General features: G+C 39.9%; 1 protein-coding gene across 3 annotated transcripts in view; it reads right to left on the bottom strand.

The window, feature by feature from the left end:
* UBAC2 (UBA domain containing 2) overlaps positions 1-23,441 on the bottom strand; it is a 185,341-nt gene that overhangs the window by 135,705 nt on the left and 26,195 nt on the right. For 2 of the 3 annotated variants that reach the window (XM_073014468.1, XM_073014466.1), the window contains exons 2-4: positions 12,366-12,493; positions 8,283-8,402; positions 7,607-7,716 (exon numbers count right to left, since the gene is read on the bottom strand). In XM_073014468.1, the coding sequence (XP_072870569.1) occupies positions 7,607-7,716; positions 8,283-8,402; positions 12,366-12,493 (358 nt within the window). The remainder of the gene's footprint in view (positions 1-7,606; positions 7,717-8,282; positions 8,403-12,365; positions 12,494-23,441) is intronic. The other variant, XM_073014467.1, reaches the window with a different exon arrangement.

Below are 23,441 nucleotides of genomic sequence, written 5' to 3'. Positions count from 1 at the left end.
GTTTAAATCATAGTCATGAGCATCCATCATGTCAGCTACAATTTCTATGCAAAGCACTGGAAAAAGAAATGAACAAGTCTGTGGTTCAAAGGCCCTCCCTTACAGTCTTACTGGGGCTACACTGTAATCAAGGCTTGCTTGCCCTTCACCATTACTGAATGTAGGGCAATGTGCACATAAAGTGAAACTTGGTTCTCCCTTAAAGAGTCAGTGGGTAGCCTAGGAGGCACAGACAATGACAAGGTAATATAATAAATACTAATAGAGATAATACGTGTGCTGTAATACACATACAAGGGCAATCCTGCCAAAGGGCAAAAGGAAGCAGAAAGCAAACCAAGTAGGCATGAGAATGCAAATGCGTAGCAAGCGAAGAAAGCTGGATGACCAGTTGGAAAGTGGTTTGAGACTAGCTGGTGGTCAGATGAGGAGGGCTCTGAAAGGAAAGAAGAGCTGGGCATGGTAGCACATGCCTATAATCCCAGCTACTCAGGAGGCTCAGGTGGGAGGACTGGGCTTGAGCCTAGGAGTTCAAGGCCAGCCTGGATAACATGGACCTTGTCTCTTAAGAAAAACAATACATGGAAGGGGTATACGCTTGTTTCTAGAAGTTTGATGTAAGAGAGCTTCTTTAATTCTCGGGGCTACCCTTTGAAGCACAGAATACCCACCGTTGACATGTGAGGGTCATCTATAAACTGAGCTCAGGAAATGGAGCTTGAGATAAGTAACTTGCTCAAGATTTCACATAACTAGTAAGTGGCAGAGCTGGAATCTCAAATCTGGTCTGTCTGATGGCAAAGACTGTGCTATTTCCACTATTCCAGACTGCCTGGATAGCATCTTGGAGGAATCTGACTTTTATTCTGATGGATATGAGAATTTGAGGGTTTTTAAAAGAACTAGTGTGGTTAAGCCTGCATTTTAGAAAGATAACTTCTGACAGCATTGTGTGGAATGCTTTGAAATTCACAGGGAAACTAGTTAGAGAATTACTGTAAAAAAGTAGACAAGAAAAGATTTAAGAGTTGAGACTGGGATAACAATGACAGTAGAAGTAGAGCAGAAGGGATGAATGAATGAGTTATTCAGGACTTTGAATTACTAAGACTCAGTGCCAGAAGTCCTAGCCAGAGCAACTAGGCAAGAGAAAGAAAGAAAAGGCATCCAAATAGGAAAGCTCAAACCATTTCCCTTTACTGACGATATGATTCTCTACCTAGAAAACCCTAAAGACTCTGCCAAAAGGCTCCAGGAATCGAGAAACAACTTCTCTAGAGTTTCAGGATACCAAATCAATGAAGAAAGATCAGTAGTAGTACTTCTATACACTAATAACTTAGTTCAAGCTGAGAGTCAAACCAAGAACAAAACCCCATTTACAACAGCCACACACACAGAAGAAGATACCTAGGAATACATCTAAGCATGAAGGTAAAAGATCTCTACAAGAACTACAAAACATTGCTGAAAAAAATCAAAGATGGCCAGGTGTGGTGGCTCACACCCATAATCCCAGCACTTTGGGAGGCCAAGGCAGGCTAGGCTGATCATGAGGTCAGGAGATCGAGACCATTCTGGCTAGCATAGTGAAAACCCGTCTCTACTAAAAAATACAAAAATACAAAAATACAAAAAAAAAAAAAAAAAATCGCCAGGCATGGTTGCACGTGCCTGTAGTCCCAACTACTCAGGAGGCTGAGGCAGGAAAATCGCTTGAACCTGGGATGCAGAGGCTGCAGTGAGCCAAGATCGCACCACTGCACTCCAGCCTGCGTGACAGAGTGAGACTCCATCTCAAAAAAAAAAAAAAAGAAAAAAGAAAAAAAATCAAAGATGACACAAACAAATGGAAAAAGCATTCTATTCTCATGGACTGAAACAATTGATATCATTAAAATGGCCATACTGTCCAAAGCAATCTACAGATTCAAGGCTATTCCTAGCAAACTACAATGTCATTTTTCACAGAATTAGAAAAAATTATTCTAAAATTCATATAGAACCAAGAAAAGAGCCCAAATAGCCAAGGCAATCCTAAGTAAAAAAGAAAAGAAAAGAAAAAACAAAGCCAGAGGCATCACATTACCCGACTTCAGACTCTAAGGCTACAAAGCAAAACAGCATGGTACTGGTACAAAAACAGACATATAGACCAGTGGAACAGAATAGAGAACCCAGAAATAAAGCCTCACACCTACAGCCATCTGACCTTCAACAAAGTTCACACAAATAAACAGTGGTGAAAGGATTCCCTATTCAATTAATGGTGCTAGGATAGCTGGCTAGTCATATGCAGAAGAATGAAACTGTACCCCTACCTTGCACCACATACAAAAATTAACTCAAGATGGATTAAAGATACAAATGTAAGACCTCAAACTATAAGAATCCTAGAAGAAAACCTAGGAAACACCACTCTGGACATCAGCCTTGGGAAAGAATTTGTGACTAAGTCCTCAAAAGCAATTGCAATGAAAACAAAAATTGACAAACGGGACCCATTTAAACTAAAGAACTTCTGCACAGCAAAATAAACTATCAACAGAGTAAACAAACAACCTATAAAAGGGAGAAATGCTCACAAACTGCATCTGACAAAGGTCTAATATCCAGAATCTATAAGGAACTTGATTCAACAAGCACAAAACAACCCCATTAAAAAGTGGGCAAAAGACACAAACAGATACTTGTCAAAAGAAGACACACAAGTGGCCAACACACAAGAAAAAATGCTCAACGGTAATCATCAGACAAATGCAAATCAAAACCATAATGAGATACCATCTCACACCAGTCAGAATGGCTACTAAAAAGCCAAAAAAACAACAGATGCTGGGGAGATCTGGGAAGAAAAGGGAAACTTATACACTGTTGTATGTAAGTGAGAAAAGGGAACTCTTATACACTGTTGGTGGGAATGTCAATTAGTTCAGCCACTATGGAAAGCAGTTTGGAGATTTCTCAAAGAACTTAAAACAGGACTACCATTCAACCCAATGATCCAACTACTGAGTACATAGCCAAAAGAAAATAAATCATTCTACCAAAAAGACACATGCACTCACATGTTCATCGCAGAACTATTCACAATAGCAAAGACATGGAATCAACCTAAGTGCCCATCAACAATGGACTGGATAAAGAAAATATGGTACATACGCACCATGGAATATGATGCAGCCATAAAAAAGAATGAAATCATGTCCTTTGCAGCAACATGGATGCAGTTGGAGGCCATTATCCTAAATAAATTAATGCAGGAACAGAAAACCAAATACCACATGAACTCACTTAAAAGTGGGAGCTAAACACTGGGTACACATGGACATCAAGATGACAGCAACAGACACAGAGGACTATTAGAGGGGGAAGAAGGGAAGGGAGCAAGGGTTGAAAAACTAACTACTGGAAACTACGCTCACTACCTGGGTGACGGGACCATATGTACCCCAAACCTCAGCATCATGCAATATACTCATATAACAAAACTTCATGTGTACCCCTTGAATCTGAAAGTTCAAATTTCAAAAAATAAAAACTAAGACTCAGTGACCTACCCCATTGACAAGCAAAATGAAAGATTTCCAGCTTGCATGACTCTGAGTAGATGCTACTAACTAAAATAAGAAGAAAGAGGGGAAGAGGATAGAGAGGAGGCCAGAAGAGAAGAGAGCTTCTGAACATGAGTTTTCTTTGAGTCTATAAATCATTAGGAAATAAGACTCTAGACCATACATGGTGGTCATGCCTATAATCCCAGCACTTTGGAAGGCCAAGGCGGGAGGATCACTGGAGGCCAGAAGTTTGAGACCAGCCTGGGCAAAATAACAAGACCCCATCTCTACAAAAAAAAAAAAAAAAAAAAAAAAATGGCCAGACATGGTGGCTCATGCCTATAATCCCAGCACTTGGGGAGGCCAAGGCAGGGTGAATCACCTGATGTCAGGAGTTCATGACCAGCCTGACCAATACGGTGAAACCCTGTCCTATTAAAAATACAAAAAACTTAGCCAGGCATGGTGGCAAACCCAGCCACTCAGGAGGCTGAGGCAGGAGAATCGCTTGAACCAGGGAGGCAGAGGTTGCAGTGAGCAGATATCGCACCATTGCACTGCAGCCTGGGCGGCAAGAGTGAAACTCTGTCTCAAAAAAAAAAAAAAAGAATTAGCTGGGCATGGTGGCACACCTATAGTCACAGCTACTCAGAAGGCTGAGCTAGGAGGATTGCTTGAACCCAGGAGTTTGAGGTTACAGTGAGCTATGATCTCACCACTGTACTCCAGGCCTGGGCAACAGAATAAGAGAGTAGTGGGGGTTGGAAATAGAGAGCTTGGAAGCAAACAATACATGTTCACTGTAGTTGAAATCAAGAAAGTGCACAAGATAGCCCAAAAAGTATGAGAAAAGAGCAGCACACAGTAACTAAGGTCAAAAAGAACTAGCAGGGAGTAGTGTGTGGGACTCAAGAGAGCAGGTGGTTTCATGAAATAGGGAGAGGTTAAAAGCATTTAATGTGCTACTGAAAGGTTAAAGAAGATGGCCAGTGGCTTTAGAAATTAGGTGGCCACTGGTGACCTTTATAAGAGAAGTTCCTGTAGTGGTGAGGTGAAGAAAAAAAAAAAGAGAGAATTAAATAGGAAGTAAAGAACTGTAGAAGAGTGCAAACAAATTTGGTACTGATGGGAAAGAAAAATATTAGATGTTAGGCGAAAAACACTGAAAGCTGTAAAGCACATATTTTTATTTTACTTTAAGTTCCAGGATACATGTGCAGAATGTGCAGGTTTGTTACAGAGGTATACATGTGCCATGGTGGTTTGCTGCACCTATTGACCCGTCATCCAAGTTTGAAGCCTCGCATGCGTTAGGTATTTGTCCTAATGCTCTCCCTCTCCTTGCCCCCCACCCACAGACAGCCCCCAGTGTGGGATGTTCCCCTCCCTGTGTCCATGAAGTACACTGATTTGAAGAAAAAAAAAAAACCAGTAGTTTCCTCTCTTTAGTTTTTGAAGCTTTGCTATCATCAATAAAAGATATATTTGTGGCTGGGTACAGTGGCTCACACCTGCAATCCCAGCACTTTGGGAGGCCAAGAAAGGAGGATCACTTGAGCCCAGGAATTCAAGATCAGCCTAGACAACATAGCAAAACCTTTTCTCTACCAAAAAGTAATACTAATAAAAATGTTTTGTAAGAGATATATTTACAGAATACAAAGTTTACTTGTTGAACTAATTGTGTTCCAAAAAGTCTATGTTTGAGAAAGCCTCAAGATTTCAAAAAGTCATAATATATACTATAATGTTTGTGACTTGAAAAGGAAGAGAAATATATTCTTATTCAGGAGATGGCTGAATTAACATTTATAGTGTCTTTCAAAGGGGATGCTATAACTTTTCAACTTATTCAAGTTTGTAACTCTTGCTACAAACTGAGATTTAAGTAGGTAAATCCCTTCCCTCTTCTGAGAGTAAGCAAAAATATTCCCGCCAACTTCAAAATTGAATCAATCTTCTTTTTATGCACAAGTTAATAGGATTCCATAATTAAATAAATGAATATGAAAGTTCTACTGTCATTCAACTCTACGTGCAGCAGGAAAAAGAAGACAGGGAGATAGTGTAAATAAGAATTAATGCTAAGTTACTATCCATCTCCAAAGTTCATTCTAACACAGACACACATACCTCCCATCACTCAGCAGGCTATACAGGGAACCAAAAAGAACTGGCCTGATAGGAAATGTTTTGGGGAAAAATTATGATTTAGCAATGCTGCTGCTTCCCTGAGTCAACGTGGAATCATTCCTGATGTCTACACTATTTTCCCCAATAACAGAATACTCAACTTTAACTTCTCAGTCTAATTACAATGACCACCCGTGGAATTCAAACTTCACGCTAATTATGACACAGAACTTTACGTCTCCATTCAAACATTATTCAGAATCATACATTATTACAACAGCTAAAGGTCAACATTCATGGATATTCACAGCAATTATAATTCACAAAAGGGAGTTACACTGTAAATATTAACAACGCAGGTATGAAAGCTATTAGAACACTAATTATAATTTTAAAATAGGGATCCAAAGTGAATTTGAATCAAGATACATACAGTAGCTTAATAGTTCTCAAAACACATATTTAAAATTAAAAGAAGACTGAAGATAGTACACACAGAATTTTAAATATCTGGTATCTATATTTCATACTATCTCATTTCCCAAATAGTGTCTCAGATACTTCATTCAGATGCTTGGAGGTCATTTACATGTGCTAACAACTCTGCTCCTAGATTCTAATTATTTCACACACTAATACATGGTTTTGGGGGGGTTTTTTGTTTTTTGAGACAGAGTCTCACTCTTTCGCCCAGGCTGAAGTGCGGTGGTATGATCTCAGCTCACTGAAACTGCCTCCCAGGTTCAAGCGATTCTTCCTCAGCCTCCTGAGCAGCTGGGACTACAGGTGCCCGCCACCATGCCTGACTAATTTTTGTATTTTTAGTAGAGATGGGGTTTCACCATATTGACCAGGCTGGTCTCGAACTCCTGACCTCATGATCCGCCCACCTCAGCCTCCCAAAGTGCTGGGATTACAGGCGCAAGCCCGTATTTGAAGCTTTGCTACCATCAATTACGGGCTGTTACCGCACCTGCCCTGTTTGTTTGTTTGTTTGAGATAGAGTCTCGCTCTGTCAACTCTGCTCCTAGATTCTAGTTATTTCACACACTAATACATGATTTTTTTTTTTTTTTAAAGAAGATCAACGCAATATGAAAGCATACAAATTCTGAGTGAGTTGGCCACTGCAGGTTGTCTACAAAGTTATAACCCATACACTGGCTTTGTTTTATGTTTGACGGAAATGTATAAAACATTATCAGCTTTTAAAAATTATTCTTCAGAAGCTTTACTTCATACAAATTAATTTTGTTTCCTAACCTAATTAAACTATATTTTTGTGTTTAGTTCATAAAATTACAAAGACAAATTTCATTATAAAAACACACAAAACTAATTCTATCAGGATCAGAATAGGAAATTCATTTAAAATTCTCTAAAACACAAAATTTCAAAGCTAAAAGATGAATGTGGCTGGGCACGGTGGCTCACATGGTGGCTCAAGCACTCTGGGAGGCCAAGGAGGATGGATCACCTGAGGTCAGGAGTTTGAGACCAGCCTGGCCAACATGATGAAACCCCATCTCTACTAAAAACTACAAAAATTAGCTGGGCGTGGTGGCACGCACCTGTAGTCCCAGCTACTTGGGAGGCTAAGGTAGGAGAATCACTCGAACCCGGGAGGTGGAGGTTGTAGTGAGCCAAGATCACACCAATGCACTCCAGCCTGGGTGACAGAGCAAGACTCTGTATCAAAAAAAAAAAGTGAAATAAATTTTAAAGACAGAATATAAAATTGATTCTATTTCAAGAACATAATAAAAACGTAGGCATAGATTAGACTTTTTACATATAAAATCAATTTTACTATATCTAAAAGTTTAAAATATTCTTTTACTGACTTTCACATATAATAACACTTTAAATCACATTCAAGTCGTTCTAAATTAAGTCAATCTTTAAGTGCTACTTACAATCCAGAAGGCAAATTACTAGCTGCAGTGATGCCAAAGAAATACTGCATAGCTTCGACGAGGAGAAAGTCAAATAAGGCTGACAAAACCCAGGAACCCAGCAAAAAGGACTATAAGATAAAACAGCAGAAAAATTATAGAGATGAGTCTCCTAAAAATAAAGTAACATTTATTCAGCTAGAATCAGCTCAGAGGTATGTATTTGTATGTGTGTGTGTGTGTGTGTGTGTGTGTGTGTGTACACACATACTTATGTGTGTATATATATTCAAAATTAATTGTTTTTATTAAAACAGACTTTTGAAAATCGGCAGAGTAAACCCATATTGCTCAAATGTATTAACATCCATAATTTTTAAGTATGTTGAAGATATATTTTTAACAAGTAAAACACAAACCACTAAGCAAAATAAATTATAATTTTATTAAAGTCAAAGTATTAAAATTTGTATTAGCTGTTCACAACTAATACTATATATTATCATTATCACTATTACTATTATGCTATTCTAAAATTTTCTTTGGTTAATGTCCATATGCCTCAAATCAGATACAGAATAGTATAATTTTAAAAATAACTGTAAATAATAACACCAAGTTTAACAAAATAAAATCCATTTAAACAAAATTTTTTTCCATAGCCTAAGTGGCAAAGACAAAATACATAAAAACTTACTGCAAATTTTCTGCTTCCATATCTTCTTTCAAATATCCTAAAATTATAAATAAGCAGACTACTGCAGAAAGTATCTTTCAAATCAAGGCAAATTATTCTTCCACATATCAACCTCCAAATCTAGATGGGGATTTAAAAAAGAACAACAAACGAGAGTAAAATTTGTTCGGATCTCTTCCTTAGCAAATTTGTTATGTTTACGCTGTCTATTTTTAATAGTCTAAACAAAATCATAATGCACACACAAAAGGAAAATTATACATGTATGTTCTCTGAGCTCAAGTCTCTTACAGTAAAAATTCCTTCCAACAGTGGCACGAAAGGTACTTGAATTTTTTTGTGCTTATAAGAAAACATATTCTCATTAAGATAACAGAAAACTGTCTATAAGAAATTTTAGGATTGTGTTTAGTAAGATTTTTAAAAATTACATACGTAAGCTAGAATGAAAGGCTAACAAATGTTCATTTTTATGCTATTGAATAAGACAAAGGTGTAACTGAAAAACAACTTAGGTATAAACTCAAAAATATACATTTCTGAGCTTAATTTTAATCATCAACCTACTTCAGAGCAACTATGCAAAGTAACTTATGGCAACTGTTGCTAAATATGCCTAGGTTTGAAATATTAGTTTATTTAAATCATTGTTTCACCCAACTTCTGGTTGCATAAAAACATATAAGGGGACATACAAAAAAAAAAGAAGAGCTACTCAAAGGCCTATTTTTGAGTCTGCTTAAACATTTTTCAGATTTTTAAAGATAATCCCAATGACATTTGAAAACATCCTAATCTTATTTCCCCTTCACGATGACCTTATGAGATAGGTAAAACAAATATTAACGACAACTTTTCTTTGTATTTTTATTGTGGTAAAACAGATACAAAAGTTATAATTTTAACTACTGAGTATACAATTCGGTGGTATTAAGCAAATTCACAATACTGTACAATCATCACCACTATCTATTTCCAGAACTCTTCATCATCTGAGACAGAAACACCATGCTAACTTCCTGTTCCTTCTCCCCATAGCCCCAGGAAACACTATTCTACTTAATGTCTCTATGAATTTGCTTATACTAGATACCTCATGTAAATAAGATCACATATTTGTCCTTTTGCATTTGCTCATTTCACTTTGCATAGTATTTTCAAGGTTCATGGTAAAGCATGTATCAATCTCATTCTCATTTATAGTTGAATAATATTCTATGGTATGTATACACCGCATTTTGTTTATCCATTTATCTGTTAATAGGCATTTGGGTTTCTACTTTTTTGCTATTGTGAATAATGCTGCTGCGAACATTGGTAATATTAACTCTTTTTTTTTTTGAGACAGGGTCTCACTCTGTTGTCCAGGCTGTAGCGCACTGATGTGATCACATCTCACTGCAGGCTCAACCTTCTGGACTGGTAATACTCGCACCTAGCCTCCTGAGTAGCTGGGACTACAGGTGTGCATCACCACACCTGCCTAATTTTTGTAATTTTTGTAGAGATGGTGCTTTGCCATGTTGCCCAGGCTGGTCTTGAACTCCTGGGCTTAAGCAATCCATCCGCAAGCCTTGGCCTCCCAAGGTGCTGAGACTACAGGTGTGAACCACCACACCCAGCCAACTGTCTTACGGAAAAAGAGGCACAGAGAAACTATCTGTCTAAAGTCATACAACCTGTGCTCTTGCCAACAGAAATAAGAATACAAATGAGAAGTCTGACCATATCAACTGTCAAAACATTTCACATATGTCTCTACTCCAAGCAAGACACCAGCAAGAGTCTTTGTCGTGACTGTACTGGCCACCAGAGTTCATCTCACCTGCCAGCCCAGCCGACCTGGGGATGGCTGCCTACAAGGCTGTGTTGAGGCCATAGCTGGGCTCAAGAAGAAACAGTACCAGAGTTACACTGAAACTTTAGGCAGCATATACCTCTATCAATATGATCAATGAGGCAGTACACACGAGAGCACAAAGGAAACTGTCAAGTACTTTACCAATGGCAGATGATGATGACTGTCATCTCCGCAGAACACCAGATTCAAAAACCGTAAGAGGCAGCTCCAAGTCCTCTATCACCACATTTAATATTACAATGAAAATACTCTACTCAGGCATAAGCTCTGAGAGCTACTAAGAAAATCTGGGGATTAAGGAAATTGAAACTTTGTAATTACTAAGATACAACAAACTGCATTTCCAGAACCCCATTTTTCTTCAGTTAATGAAAATTAAGCTGCTAGCTACAGTTTTAAACAATTTATGTGTTGCAATGATGCTCAAGGACACAAAACTATGAGAGCTGGTATAAGAATAAACTACTGCATATTATTATACAGGTGAATGTCCCCTAAAGACTGGTAATTGGCTACAGGCTTGCACTCAGCAAAGCACTGCTTCTGCAACTCAACCTAAAGAAACCTGACTGTACCTCTGCATTAATTGCCAAAATCTGGAGGTTCAGAACTTACAAAATAAAGCCCTTCATTATCTGAGACCTCCTGGACTTCTCCAATCTAACTCTGGGTTTGCCTCAAAGCCTGGGTTTGCCTCAAAGTATGCTTCCTATACCACACTCCTAAAGGTCTGAAATTCATGTTACTTCCTGAAGTAAAATGCCCTTCCTTCTCTTCATTGCTAATTAACATTTATCCCTTCTTTCAGACCAAACTGAAAGCTCACATCCCTAAGACTCTCCGGAGGTATTCCCCCAGTACTGGTCCCTACTTCCTTTATCACCCCCCAAGGATGTCATGTACACCTGTGACCTACAGAATCACGTTCTTATATGTATGTGTGTGTTTAGATTTCCCAAGGCAGAACTGAAACTCCCATATCTCTCATGAATATACACTGACAGCCTCTTAGGTGTTTTAACAGTGTTAATGTGGATGTGGCTATTCCCATTCCTGGACAGAAGGGTGGTCCTCTTCCATCCAAGCAGGTCACCACCTTTAAAGCACAGATGTCCACAGAGTGGGCTTAGCCAAACGAACCAAATTAACTCCAGAAATTAGGAAAGTATCAACCCAAGGCCCGGGGGCCCTTACATTAGTGGTCCTCAAAGCCAGCCATACACTAGAATCCCCAGGGGGTTGTTTATAAATGTACAGCAATGCCCAGCTACCACCACCAGACTCTGTGACTCAGTTGCTCTGGGGTGAGATAGTGGGTTTATGTAAATCTAGGTATAAATTATACCTTCACATAAGTATAGATATGCAGACAGAGCTCTAAAGTTTTTCCAGGTGATTCTAATGTGTGTCCAGGGTTGAGAACGACTGCATTATAGCAACCGAAATAATACAGAAGCTATACTACCTTCTGACAAATGAGTAATACGGATAAATAACTGAAAGACCTGCACGGGAAGTTGGTGAAGCCAATCTAAGCAATGGTATTAATTACATGACTATGAAGAAAAGGTGTTCAAGAAATGGATTATTATGCTTTAAATGGGCTAACCAAGTGTTTAGCAAAGAAAGGGTGGCAGTTATACACCAGAATGTGCACTAACACTCCAATTCATAGACAAGAAGCCAGCACCAGCGTTTTCAACAAGATCAGTCCAGAAACCTTGAAAAGCACTTCTGCTCTTTCCCACAGCAGAAACTCAAGAGAAATCTCTTACTTCATTTAACCACCACTGTAAAAGTTATCATAAATTCACAATCTGATACAGCTGACAGAGCCTAGCTCCTCTAATCAAATATTCAAACTGAGACAAGGTTTTGGCAAAGCTAAGTATGCATACTGGGCATTAAAAAAAAGATTTAACATTGTTTTTAATTCCCTTGAAGTTATAAGTTGCACTTCTCTGAGTAAAAAGTGAAACTGAAAACAAATGTGCCTAATAAAAGGAAATACTGCCATTGCTTCATTATTATCTGCTTTGCTGAAAAATCAATAAATACAACTAGAAAAGTTACTTAATGAAATATTAATAATAAATATTTCTTACAAATTGGGGGCTTTGAGGAACTAATAGCAGGAAGAAAAGCAAATCTAGGAAGAAAAAACAAATCTAGGAAAAAAAACTGTCCTCTCTCCTCCAAGGGGCCAATGAGGCAGAGCTCACCTGGAAGTCGTTCTTGACTGCGTGGAGGTCATACACAAACAGCTTCTGGCAGTGAGGCAGGAGGAGGGCTAGCAGGAGGGAGAGGGCACTGGGGACCAGCAGAAGGCTCTTCGACAGAGGCGCCTTGTCTGCAGGGAAAAAGGAAACCACTTTCAGAATGATTGTTCCTAAGATTTAAAAAACCACATGGGTGAAAAGCAAGAGAATTCACTTCTTTTAAATCAGAATGAAGACAAAGTTAAGAAACTCTGAAATTTGGTTCTAACATCCACTTTCAAAACATCAACCTTGGGAAGTAAGTGATCAAAAGACACTAGAAACAAGCAGAATGCCCTAGCAGGGCTTCATTGGCAGTTGGCTCTTGAATGAGACCAAGTTTGCAGCCAGAACTTCCATAGAACACCTTTGAGAAAATGGCTACCCAAGTGTAAAGAAATAGAGCAGTATGTTTTCTATCAAATCAGCCAGTTAGCTCCTGAGCACGCACAAAATTCATACATATGTAAAAATACATTTTTAATTTTATTTTTTAATTGATACCTATTAGGGAACACATTTTGGGAGTACATGTGATAATTTGATACATTCATACAATCACATCCAGAGAAAGTCTCACTTTGTCACCCAAGCTGGAGTGCAGTGGCGTAATCTTGGCTTACCGCAACCGCAACCTCCACCTCCCAGGTTCAAGCGATTCTCCTGCCTCAGCCTCCTGCATAGCTGGGATTACATGCACATGCCACCACGCCTGGCTAGTTTTTGTATTCTTAGTAGAGACCATGTTTCGCCATGTTGGCCAAGCTGGTCTCGAACTCCTGGGCTCAAGCGATCCTCCTGTCTCAGCCTCCCAACATGCTGGGAATACAGGCATGGACCACAGCAACCAGTCCAGGTAATTATCTTAAATATCTCTCTTTTCTTTAGGCTGAATTATCCTCTTCTAGCTATTTTGAAACATACGAGAGATTAGTGTCAACTACAGACACCCTCCCGATCTACTGAACACCAAGTCTTATTTCTTCTAAGTGTATATTTGTACCCATTAATCAACCTCTTTTTATCCCCCTCTCCCTCCTACCCTTCCCAGCCTCTGATAACCACCAACCTACTCTCCATCTTCATGAGATCCACTATTTTAGCTTCCATATGTAAGTGAGAACATGCAATCCTTGTCTTTTTGTTCTTAGCTTATTTCACTTACATGTCTTCTAGTTCCATCCATGCTGCTGCAAATGACAGGATTTCATTCTTTTTATGGCTGAATAATATTTCAGTGTGTGTATGTGCATATAATATAATATATATACACATACATAAAATTGTATATATATTATATATATATACACACACACACAAACATAAAATTTTCTTTATCCATTATCCATTTTTTTTCTATTCATTGGAAACTTAAAAGAGGGAACTAGTCAATAAAGATGAAAGTATACAACAAAGAGGGCCAGGCATGGTGGCTCACATCTGCACTGATGGACACTTCAGCTGATTCCATATTTGGCCATTGTGAATAGTGCTGCAATAAGCATGGAAGTACAGATATCTCTTTGATATACTGATTTCCTTTCTTTTGAATATATATCCAGTAGTGGATCATATGGTAGTTTTATTTATTTATTTATTTATTTATTTATTTTTTTGAGACGGAGTCTCACTCTGTCGCCCGGGCTGGAGTGCAGTGGCTGGATCTCAGCTCACTGGAAGCTCTGCCTCCCAGGTTTATGCCATTCTCCTGCCTCAGCCTCCCAAGCAGCTGGGACTACAGGTGCACGCCACCTCGCCTGGCTAGTTTTTTTGTATTTTTTAGTAGAGACAGGGTTTCACCGTGTTAGCCAGGATGGTCTCGATCTCCTGACCTCGTGATCCGCCCCTCTCGGCCTCCCAAAGTGGGTAGTTTTATTTTATTTTATTTTTGAAGAACCTCCATACTGTTTTCCATCGTGACTGTACTAATTTACATTCCCACCAACAGTGTACCAGGGTTCCCCTTTCTCCACATCCTGGCCAGCCTCTGTTTTGTTTGGTGGTTTTGTTTTTGTTTTTTTGAGACGGAGTCTCACTCTGTCGCCCAGGCTGGATGTTGTTGTTTTTGAGACAGAGTTTTGCTCTTTCGCGCAGGCTGGAGTGAAGTGGTACAATCTTGGCTCACTGCAACCTCAGCCCCACGGGTTTGAGCGATTCTCCTGCCTCAGCCTCCTGAGTACCTGGGATTACAGGCACCTGCCACCATGCCCAGCTAATTTTTGTATTTTTAGTAGAGACGGGGGTTTCACCATGTTGGCCAGGCTGGTCTTGAACTCCTGACCTCAGATGATCCACCTGCCTCAGCCTCCCAAAGTACCAGGATTACAGGTGTGAGCTACCGTGCCCAGCAGCCAGCCTCTGTTATTCCTGTCTTTTTGATAAAAGCCATTCTAACTTGGGTGAAATATCTCATTGTGGTTTTGATTTGCATTTCTCCGATGATCAATGATGTTGAGCACATTTTCATATGCCTGTTGGCCATTTGTGTGTCTTCTTTTGAGAAATGTCTATTCAGATCTTTCGCCCACTTTTAAATTGGATCATTTGGGTTTTTGCTATTGAGTTGTTTGAGCTCCTTACAAATTCTGGTGACTAACCCCTTGTCAGATGGATTAATCTGCAAGTATTGCAAGTATTTTCTCCCATTCTGTGGGTTATCTCTTTGTTGACTGTTTCTTTTGCTGTGCAACAGGAGCTTTTTAGTTTGACGTAATCCCATTTGTCTATTTTTCCTTTGGCTGTCTGTGCTTTTGAGGTCTTACACACAAAAAATCTTTGCCCAGACCAATGTCCTGGAGCATTTCTCCAACATTTTCTGCTAGTAGTTTCATAGTTTCAGGTCTTAGACTTAAGTCTTTAATCCATTTCGATTTGATTTTTATATATAGTAAGAAATATGGATCTTTCATTTTTCTGTATATGGTTAACCAGGTTTACCAGCACAATTTTTTTTGAGACAGGGTCTCACTCTATTGCCCAGGCTGGAGTCCAGTGGCTGCAGACTTGAACTCCTGGGCTCAAGTGATCCTCCCACCTCAGCCTCCCTAGTAGCTGGGACTACAGGCACAAGCCACCACACTTGGCTAATTTTTTTTTTGGAGAGATAGAGTCTCGCCATGTTGCCCAGGCTGGTCTCAAACTCCTAGCCTCAAGTGATCCTCTCGCCTCAGCCTCCCAAAGGGTTAGAATGATAGGCATGAGCCCAGCACCTGGCCCCAGCACAATTTTTTTTGAAGGGATCGTTCTTTCTCCATTGTATGTTCTTGGCACCTTTTTTGGCTGCAAATGCATAGATTTATATCTCGATCTTCTAATCTGCTCCACTGGTCTATGTGTCTGTTTTGATGTGAGTATCCTGCTGATTTGGTTACTCTGTAGTATATTTTGAAGTCAGGTAGTGTGATACTTCATCTTGTTCTTTTTGCCCAGGATTGCTTTGGCTACTCAGTCTTTTGTGGTTCTGTATAAATTTAACGATTTTTTTTTTTTTTTTTTTTTGTATTTCCGTGAAGAATGTCATTGATATTTTAAGAGGATTGCATTGAATCTGTAAATTGCTTTGGGTAGTATTGCCACTTTAACAATACTAATTCTTCCAAACCATAAGCATGGAATACCCTTTCATTTTTTTTGTGTCCTCTTCAAGTTCTTTCATCAGTGTTTGAGTTTTCCTTGTACATATATTGCACTTTGGTTAATTGATTCCTAGGTGTTTTGTTTTTAAAAAATTAAACGAGGCTAAAAGTGTTAACACCGCTGACTGCAGTGGCCTCCTGAGATTTTCTACCATGAGTACAATTGGAGCCCAGGTCAGTTTTCCAGGAGAAGCTAGTGTGACCTCTGCCTTGTGCTAAAAGCAGTCATGTCCCTCTTCCTCCTTGATCTAGTCATTTACATATTAAGTATGACAGAATTATACTACTAAGGGTATTTTAGAAACTATAAATGTCTTCTCTCTTCCCTCTGATATGAGAGAAAAAAAGAAGCAAATTATGTTTTCTTCTAGCTTACTTTTTTTTCCAAAAGAACAAAATATCAGCTTTTACCTACTCAGGAACATTTCCTCCAAGCATGTAATTTAATTAAAATGTACACTATTGTGAGACATCTAAGTAGCTCTTCTCTCTCTCTGGTCTTCCTTGGTTCCACCTTTGTATTTTCATGCCTTCCTCTCTCACAGACCCTGAAAACAAGCCCCTTGTTTTCAACAAGCTACTTGCTAAGCTAATCCATGGGACAGAACAAGAGCTATGAGAAGGGAAAGCACTTGGGGCCCAGAAGACTTGGTCTTGAACCCTCATTTTCACACTTACTGATGCTTGCCACTGGACACAGTATCTGAACTCTCTGAGCTTCAGTCACCTCATCTGACCTAATTCTCAGGGTTATGCTAAGAAAGAAGTGAGGTAATACAGGTAGAAATGGCTAGCACAGTGTCCGGCCCATGATGGGGGCTCAGAAAAAGAAAGTGAATCTCAATCTAGGAAAACCACTGAAATAACATGCTTTCCTTGGAAATAATTAATTACTTTATATAATAACCCTGTACCTCCCTTTGTATGGGAGCTCTGTTTTCACTCTATTAAATCTTGCAACTGAAATAATAATAATAAAAAAAAAAACCCTGTAATATTCATAGTATCAAAAGACTAGTCTTGAGAATTCAAGTGGTACCAGCAGATTTGGTTACAAAAACATGACTGAGATTTCCATCAAATAATGAAACACTTAAGCTTCACAGGAACCAAAAACACTGCCTTTTTTTTTTCTCTTAATATAGTTGTTTTCTCCCATCCTTTTACTGTGAAAAAGTTTACATTTAAGACTTACACTGGGGGTTACATAACAATAATTTTGATAATTGTCATTACTTTTCTATTTCTTAGCTGGCCTTCTGTCTTCATTCTCCTTGTATCTTGGTATCACTCTACACTCATGGATTTTTACTTAGTCAATGTGTTACAATCAGTTGCATTCTTTTTCCAATGTTCAAACTGTCCAGGTGGAAGCCCTCTGACCAGCTTCTGTGGTCTCTCAACCATGGCCCTCAATGCCTTCTCTGGCTGCCCCACCTATCCATTCATCTTCCTTGCTTTAGGCTCACCTGTACCCGTCCTGCCCAAGACCTAGAATTTCTCTAAGGATCCCTATTAGGGAACGTTGGGAAATGGTCTTTAGAAACCAAATCTGAGGCTGGGCGCAGTGGCTCATGCCTGTAATCCCAGCACTTTGGGAGACCAAGGCAAGCAGATCATGAGGTCAGGAGTTCGAGACCAGCCTGGCCAACATACTGAAACCCTGTCTCTACTAAAAATACAAAAATTAGCTGGGCATGGTGGTGCATGCCTGTGATCCCAGCTACTTGGGAGGCTGAAGCAGGAGAATCGCTTGAACCCGGGCAATGCAGGTTACAGTGAGCTGAGATCGCGCCACTGTACTCCACCTTGGGCAACAGAGTAAGACTTTATCTCAAAAAAAAAAAAAAAAAAAAAAGAAAGAAAGAAAGAAACCAAATCTGAGCACTAGATGTGCTCAGTGTCATTTTGGGTCCCAATGCTTCTAGCTCTTTCAGTAATCAGAGCTAGAAAATATATTTTGAAATCATGATTCATAATGATATTTCCAATTCAAATTTAACAATTTAACACTACAGTGCCATTTTTCTTTTCTTTTTTTGAGATAGGGTCTCCTTGTGTTGCTGATGCTAGAGTACAATGGCGTGATCTCAGCTGACTGTAACCTCCATCTCCTAAGCTCAAGCAATCCTCCTGCCTCAGTCTCCCAAGTAGCTGGGACTACAGGGGCAAGGCACCACGACCGGCCTTTTTTTTTTTTTTTTTTTTTTGTAGAGACAGGGTTTTACCACGTGGCCCAGGCTGGTCTCGAACTCCTGAGCTCAAGCGATCTGCCCGCCTCGGCCTCCCAAAGTGCTGGAATTATAGCTGTGAGCCACCATGCCTGGCCTACAGTGCTTTTTCCTAAGCTCTTTGCATTTCTGTCTTTTCTCTCTTAATTATTAATAGTTACCTGCTTGCTTTATCCTAGGTTATACATAAAATTTTAATATTACAATATCAGTATCATTACAAACAATAAACTATTTATTAAGCCCACTGGGCAAAGTTTAAGATATCTTTGAAGATTTTTTTTTTTTTTGGTCCTTAGAGTGTGTGTATGTGTATATATATCTCAACTAAGGATGGACAAGGTCTTGTGTTCAAAAGCTACTTGAAATAATTCTTTTCCCTAGTGGTTATAACACACAGATTTGTTTATTTCTGTTTACATTCAATATTAAAGTTTGCTCCTTTCTCCGTTAAAATTTTTGAATATGTTAAATATTTACATTGTTCAAAAACCAAAACTATGAAAAACAAAGATTTATTTTCACTTCAGTTATTTATCCCCTCTATCCCATACCCCCAACCCACTCCCATAGATACATACTTCTAATAACTTTTAGCTTAACTCCCAATTTTCTTTTTTAAAAAAACAAGTAACACATGTTAACCTATATAAATACACATGTAGACATCGCACAAAAATACACACACTGGCAGTTCCTCATTTCTGCATAGCTCTAATAGGCACAGACTTCAGTTACCATGATTTGGTAAAATAGAACGCCAGCTCTTCAGTACGTAGATCATTATGTCAAGAAGATGTGCATTATGATGGGCAACCAATCATGTATGTCACTTCTTTCCAAGTCTGTCAGTCACTGGTCACTGGGCAGCTGTTATTCCATTCATGCATAGACAGTAAAGCATGTTGTTGTGTTGCCTCATCTTCCAATGACAAATTCTTGTGACATTTTACAAAAATGTATCATCAAAAGAAGGAACTAGTCAATAAACATGAAAGTATACAACAAAGAGGACCAGGCATGGTGGCTCACATCTATAATCCCAGCACTTTGGGAGGCTGAGATGGATGGATCACTTAAGGTCAGGAGTTTGAGACTAGCCTGGTAGAAACCCGTCTCTACTAAAAATATAAAAAGTAGCTGGGCATGGTGGCATGCTTGTAGTCCTAGCTACTTGGGAGGCTGAGGTGGGAGACTCACTTGAACCCAGGAGACAGAGACTGCAGTGAGCCAAGATCTATACCATTGTACTCCAGCCTGGATGACAGGCAGAAACTCCATCTCAAAAAAAAAAAAAAAAGTATACAGCAAAGAAACAAAAAGTAATAGTGCTGAAAGTGAAATCTGAATCAAATGTTATCAGGTTATAAAAGAAATATCAAACCACAGGAATGCTGACACTGCCACCATTCAAGGTGGGCAGCTAGAGAAACTCAGTGAAGGTGAACTTACCAACAGGAAGGTGACCGTGATAGAATACTGGCTCCCCAAGGAGGTCCACGTCCTAATCCCCAGAACCCGTGACTATGTTGGGTTACACAGCAAGTAGGAGTTAAGGTTGCAGACAGAATTGAGGTTGCTAACCAGATGTCCTTGAGATGAGATTATCTAAGATATCCAGGATATCCAGCTGGATCCAATGCAATCACAAGAGTCTTTTCTTTTTTTTGAGACAGGGTCTCCCTCTGTTGCCTAGGCTGGAGTGCAGTGGCACAATCTCCGCTCACTGCAACCTCTGCCTCCCAGGTTTAAGCGATTCTCCTACCTCAGCCCCCTGAGTAGCTGAGACTACAGGCGCGTGCCACCACATCCAGCTAATTTTTTGTATTTTTAGTAGAAACGGGTTTCACCATATTGGCGAGGCTGGTCTCAGACTCCTGACCTCATGACCCACCCACCTCGGCCTCCCAAAATGCTAGGATTACAAGCGTGAGCCGCTGGAGTGGCTCACAGGAGTCCTTTTAAGTGCAAGAGGGAGGCAGGAGACTAAGTTTCAGAGTGACAATATAAGTAAGAGTCCACCATCACCCTTGGCTTTGACGATAAAATTGGGTCATGAGTCAAGAAATGTGAGCTGCCTCAAAAAGCTACAAAAGGCAAAGAAACAGATTCCTTCTCAGAGCTTCCAAAAGAAATGCAGCCCTGCTGACACCTTGATTTTATCCCAGTGAGATCCATTTTGGACTTCTGGCCTCCAAACTGTAGAATAGTAACTTTATTTTGTTTTATTTATTTATTTATTTATTGAAGAGAGAGTCCCGCTCTGTTGCCCAGGCTGGAGTGCAGTGGCGTGATCTCAGCTCACTGCAACCTCTGGCACCTCCCAGGTTCAAGCGATTCTGGTCTCTCAGCCTCCCAAGCAGCTGGGACTACAGGCGCACGTCACCACGCCCAGCTAATGTTTTTGTATTTTTAGTAAAGACAGGGTTTCACCATGTTGCCCAGGCTGGTCTCAAACTGCTGAACTCAGGCAATCCGCCTGCCTCAGCCTCCCAAAGTGCTAGGATTACAGTCATGAGTCACCGTGTCTGGCCATATTTCTTTTGTTTTAAACCATCACGTTTGTGATAATTTGTTAGGGAAGCAATAGTACAGTAAAATAGTGATTGTGATGTCCCTGGGGAAGTGATGCTGGCAAAAATCTACACATTAAGGAAACTCTCAGAGATATTTTGTCACATTGAAAGCAGAGAGAATAAAATAATGGAAACTCAGCCAAACTCAGGCGTATGACAAGTCACAAGGTATCATAGAGATACTCCCCATAAGTTACACAATAGGAAGAAGGCAAACACTGCTCAAACTGCTCTTTGGAAGTTTCTTACAAAGAAACAAAACACTTTCATTCTCAATGTCGCTAATGTTTTTAATAAATTACAGTATACTGTTTTACTATTTTTTCATTTCCCTATGCATTTATAACTATATATTTATAAGAGAAAGTCTAAAGTTTTAACAAAGCATTCTTTCAACAAAAATTTTTAAAAATCACGGAACAATCCAAATTTTCCCCATTGATTATTAAAATAGCTTTGCCTGGTTTCAACTCGCACAGTCACTTTTACGGTCCTGCATCACCTTGCAAAGGAAGGACTGTCTGTGTGTGTGTGTGTGTGTGTGTGTGTGTGTGTGTCTGTGTGTGTGTGTGTGTCTGTGTGTGTGTCTGTGTGTGTGTGTGTCTGTGTGTGTGTGTCTGTGTGTGTGTGTGTGTGTGTGTGTGTACTCCTTCCTAAAACAAGGTTGCAATGTGGTCACTTTGGTATAACCCTCAAGCTCAAATGACAAGTCCCTGTCCCTGGTTGTTCAGACCTCCCCACATTCTGGGCCTCCTGCCTCCTCAGCACAACCCCCATTGCTTTGTTCTCAGGAGCCTTTGCTGCAATCAAACCACACAGCTCACTACCTCCTCAACATGTTGCTTTCTGTTTCAATGCCTTTGGAAATTTTTTCCAGACTTAAATCCCCAAATATCATCAATGCCTTCCTTACTAGCACAGATACTCCCTTATCTAAATCTTATGCAGCCTTCAAATAACAGTTGTTTCTACTTTCCTCCATCAGCCTGAGTGAACCATTTTAGCCTGAAGGGCTTTTCCCCTACTCTGCACCCTCGTTCCCACACACTACTGTGAGCAGCCAGGGTTTGTACAGTTTTGCTATCCCAACTACAATAAAGATTCCCGAAGGGAGGCCACATGCCTCACTCTTCTCTACATTCATCATAAATCCTAGCATCGTCCCATGCACAGATGAAATGTCCAGATCATTAACAGCCAATATCACAGAAAAGCCTCACTGATGGGGACAGTCTCAGATTCTGTGAGGTGTACCTTCATCTTATTCATAAGAAATTCCCTGGGGGCGAATTTACCAGTTACAGTTGATATTGTGGTTATTGTACTTGTTTAAGCATATAAAAATAGCCCAACTATTTCCTCTCTGGTAAGGTCTTGCGAGCATCTAAACTGGAACCATTAGTAAAGTGGTTGCACACTTTCTTCATGACCAAAATGCAAACAAGGCTCCAAGGAATCTAAAATCTAACCGAGTTCCTCATTGCATAGTAATTCAAAAGTAGAGGAGAGTACCATGACTATGAGCCTAACCAACCTAAATCCTTTCTTGAGCCATTTCAGCCTCAATTTTCCTCACCTGTAAAATGGAGATGAGACCCTACCTCAAAAGTGTCATGAGAAGAAAATGAAATAAAAGAATGAATATAGGGGCTGGGCACAGTGGCTCACACCTATAATCCCAGCACTTTGGGAGGTCAAGTCGGGCAGATCACCTGAGGTCAGAAGTTTGAGACTAGCCTGGCCAACATCGTGAAGCCCCGTCACTACCAAAAATACAAAAATTAGCCAGGCGTGCTGGAAGGGCACCTGTAATCCCAGCTATTCAGGAGGCTGAGGCAGGAGAATCTCCTGAATCCAGCAGGTGGAGGTTGCAGTGAGCCGAGATTGTGCCACTGCACTCCAGCCTGGGCAATAAAGCGAGACTCCATCTCAAAAAAAAAAGAGAAAAGAATGAATATAGAGAATATTGCTCCTACCACCAGCACACATCACAACCAGGTTTCCCCCATTAAAGGCAAGCTCCTTTGTGACTCTGACAGGACTGAAGATGGAGCAGGGGTGATGTAAGTGCAAGGGGCAGCTTGATTCATGTTTCCTTCAACTTGGGTTTCCACTTGTCCTTGTGCAATGGTCCCCGTCATTCCTTCCCCTTCCTTGCCAGTTTGAGCAACTCAACGTGAGTGGAGAAAGTCACAGAGCTGAGCTACAAGACCTCACCATAAATTCTTGGTCTCAAATCTCAAGATGACACTCTACACTTACCAGCGTTTCCACTGATTTTCTCCAATATATCTGCTCTACAACTTCTTATCTCACACCATCTCTTCCTTTCTAACCTCTCAAATCTCCCTAATTCACATTCCCAACTTGAATATCAAACTCCCAACGCATCCACCAAATGAATAAATGAGTGGTTTGCTTTGGTATTCTCAATCATTCTCTAAATATGAGTAGGCATCCATGCTGTACCATGCATTATTCTAGGTCCTGAGGCACAGCAATAAACTGTGGATAAAGTCCCTAGTCTTGTAGTTTAGAGTCTAGACAGGAGAGAAAAGCAACAACAAACAAAACAAGGTAGATATATACATTATGTCA

The sequence above is a fragment of the Chlorocebus sabaeus genome, chromosome 3 (assembly GCF_047675955.1).
Source record: "Chlorocebus sabaeus isolate Y175 chromosome 3, mChlSab1.0.hap1, whole genome shotgun sequence".
Taxonomy (NCBI): domain Eukaryota; kingdom Metazoa; phylum Chordata; class Mammalia; order Primates; family Cercopithecidae; genus Chlorocebus; species Chlorocebus sabaeus.
The sequence above is the reverse complement of the archived record's forward strand: the minus strand, read 5'-3'. Positions and strand labels throughout refer to the sequence as shown.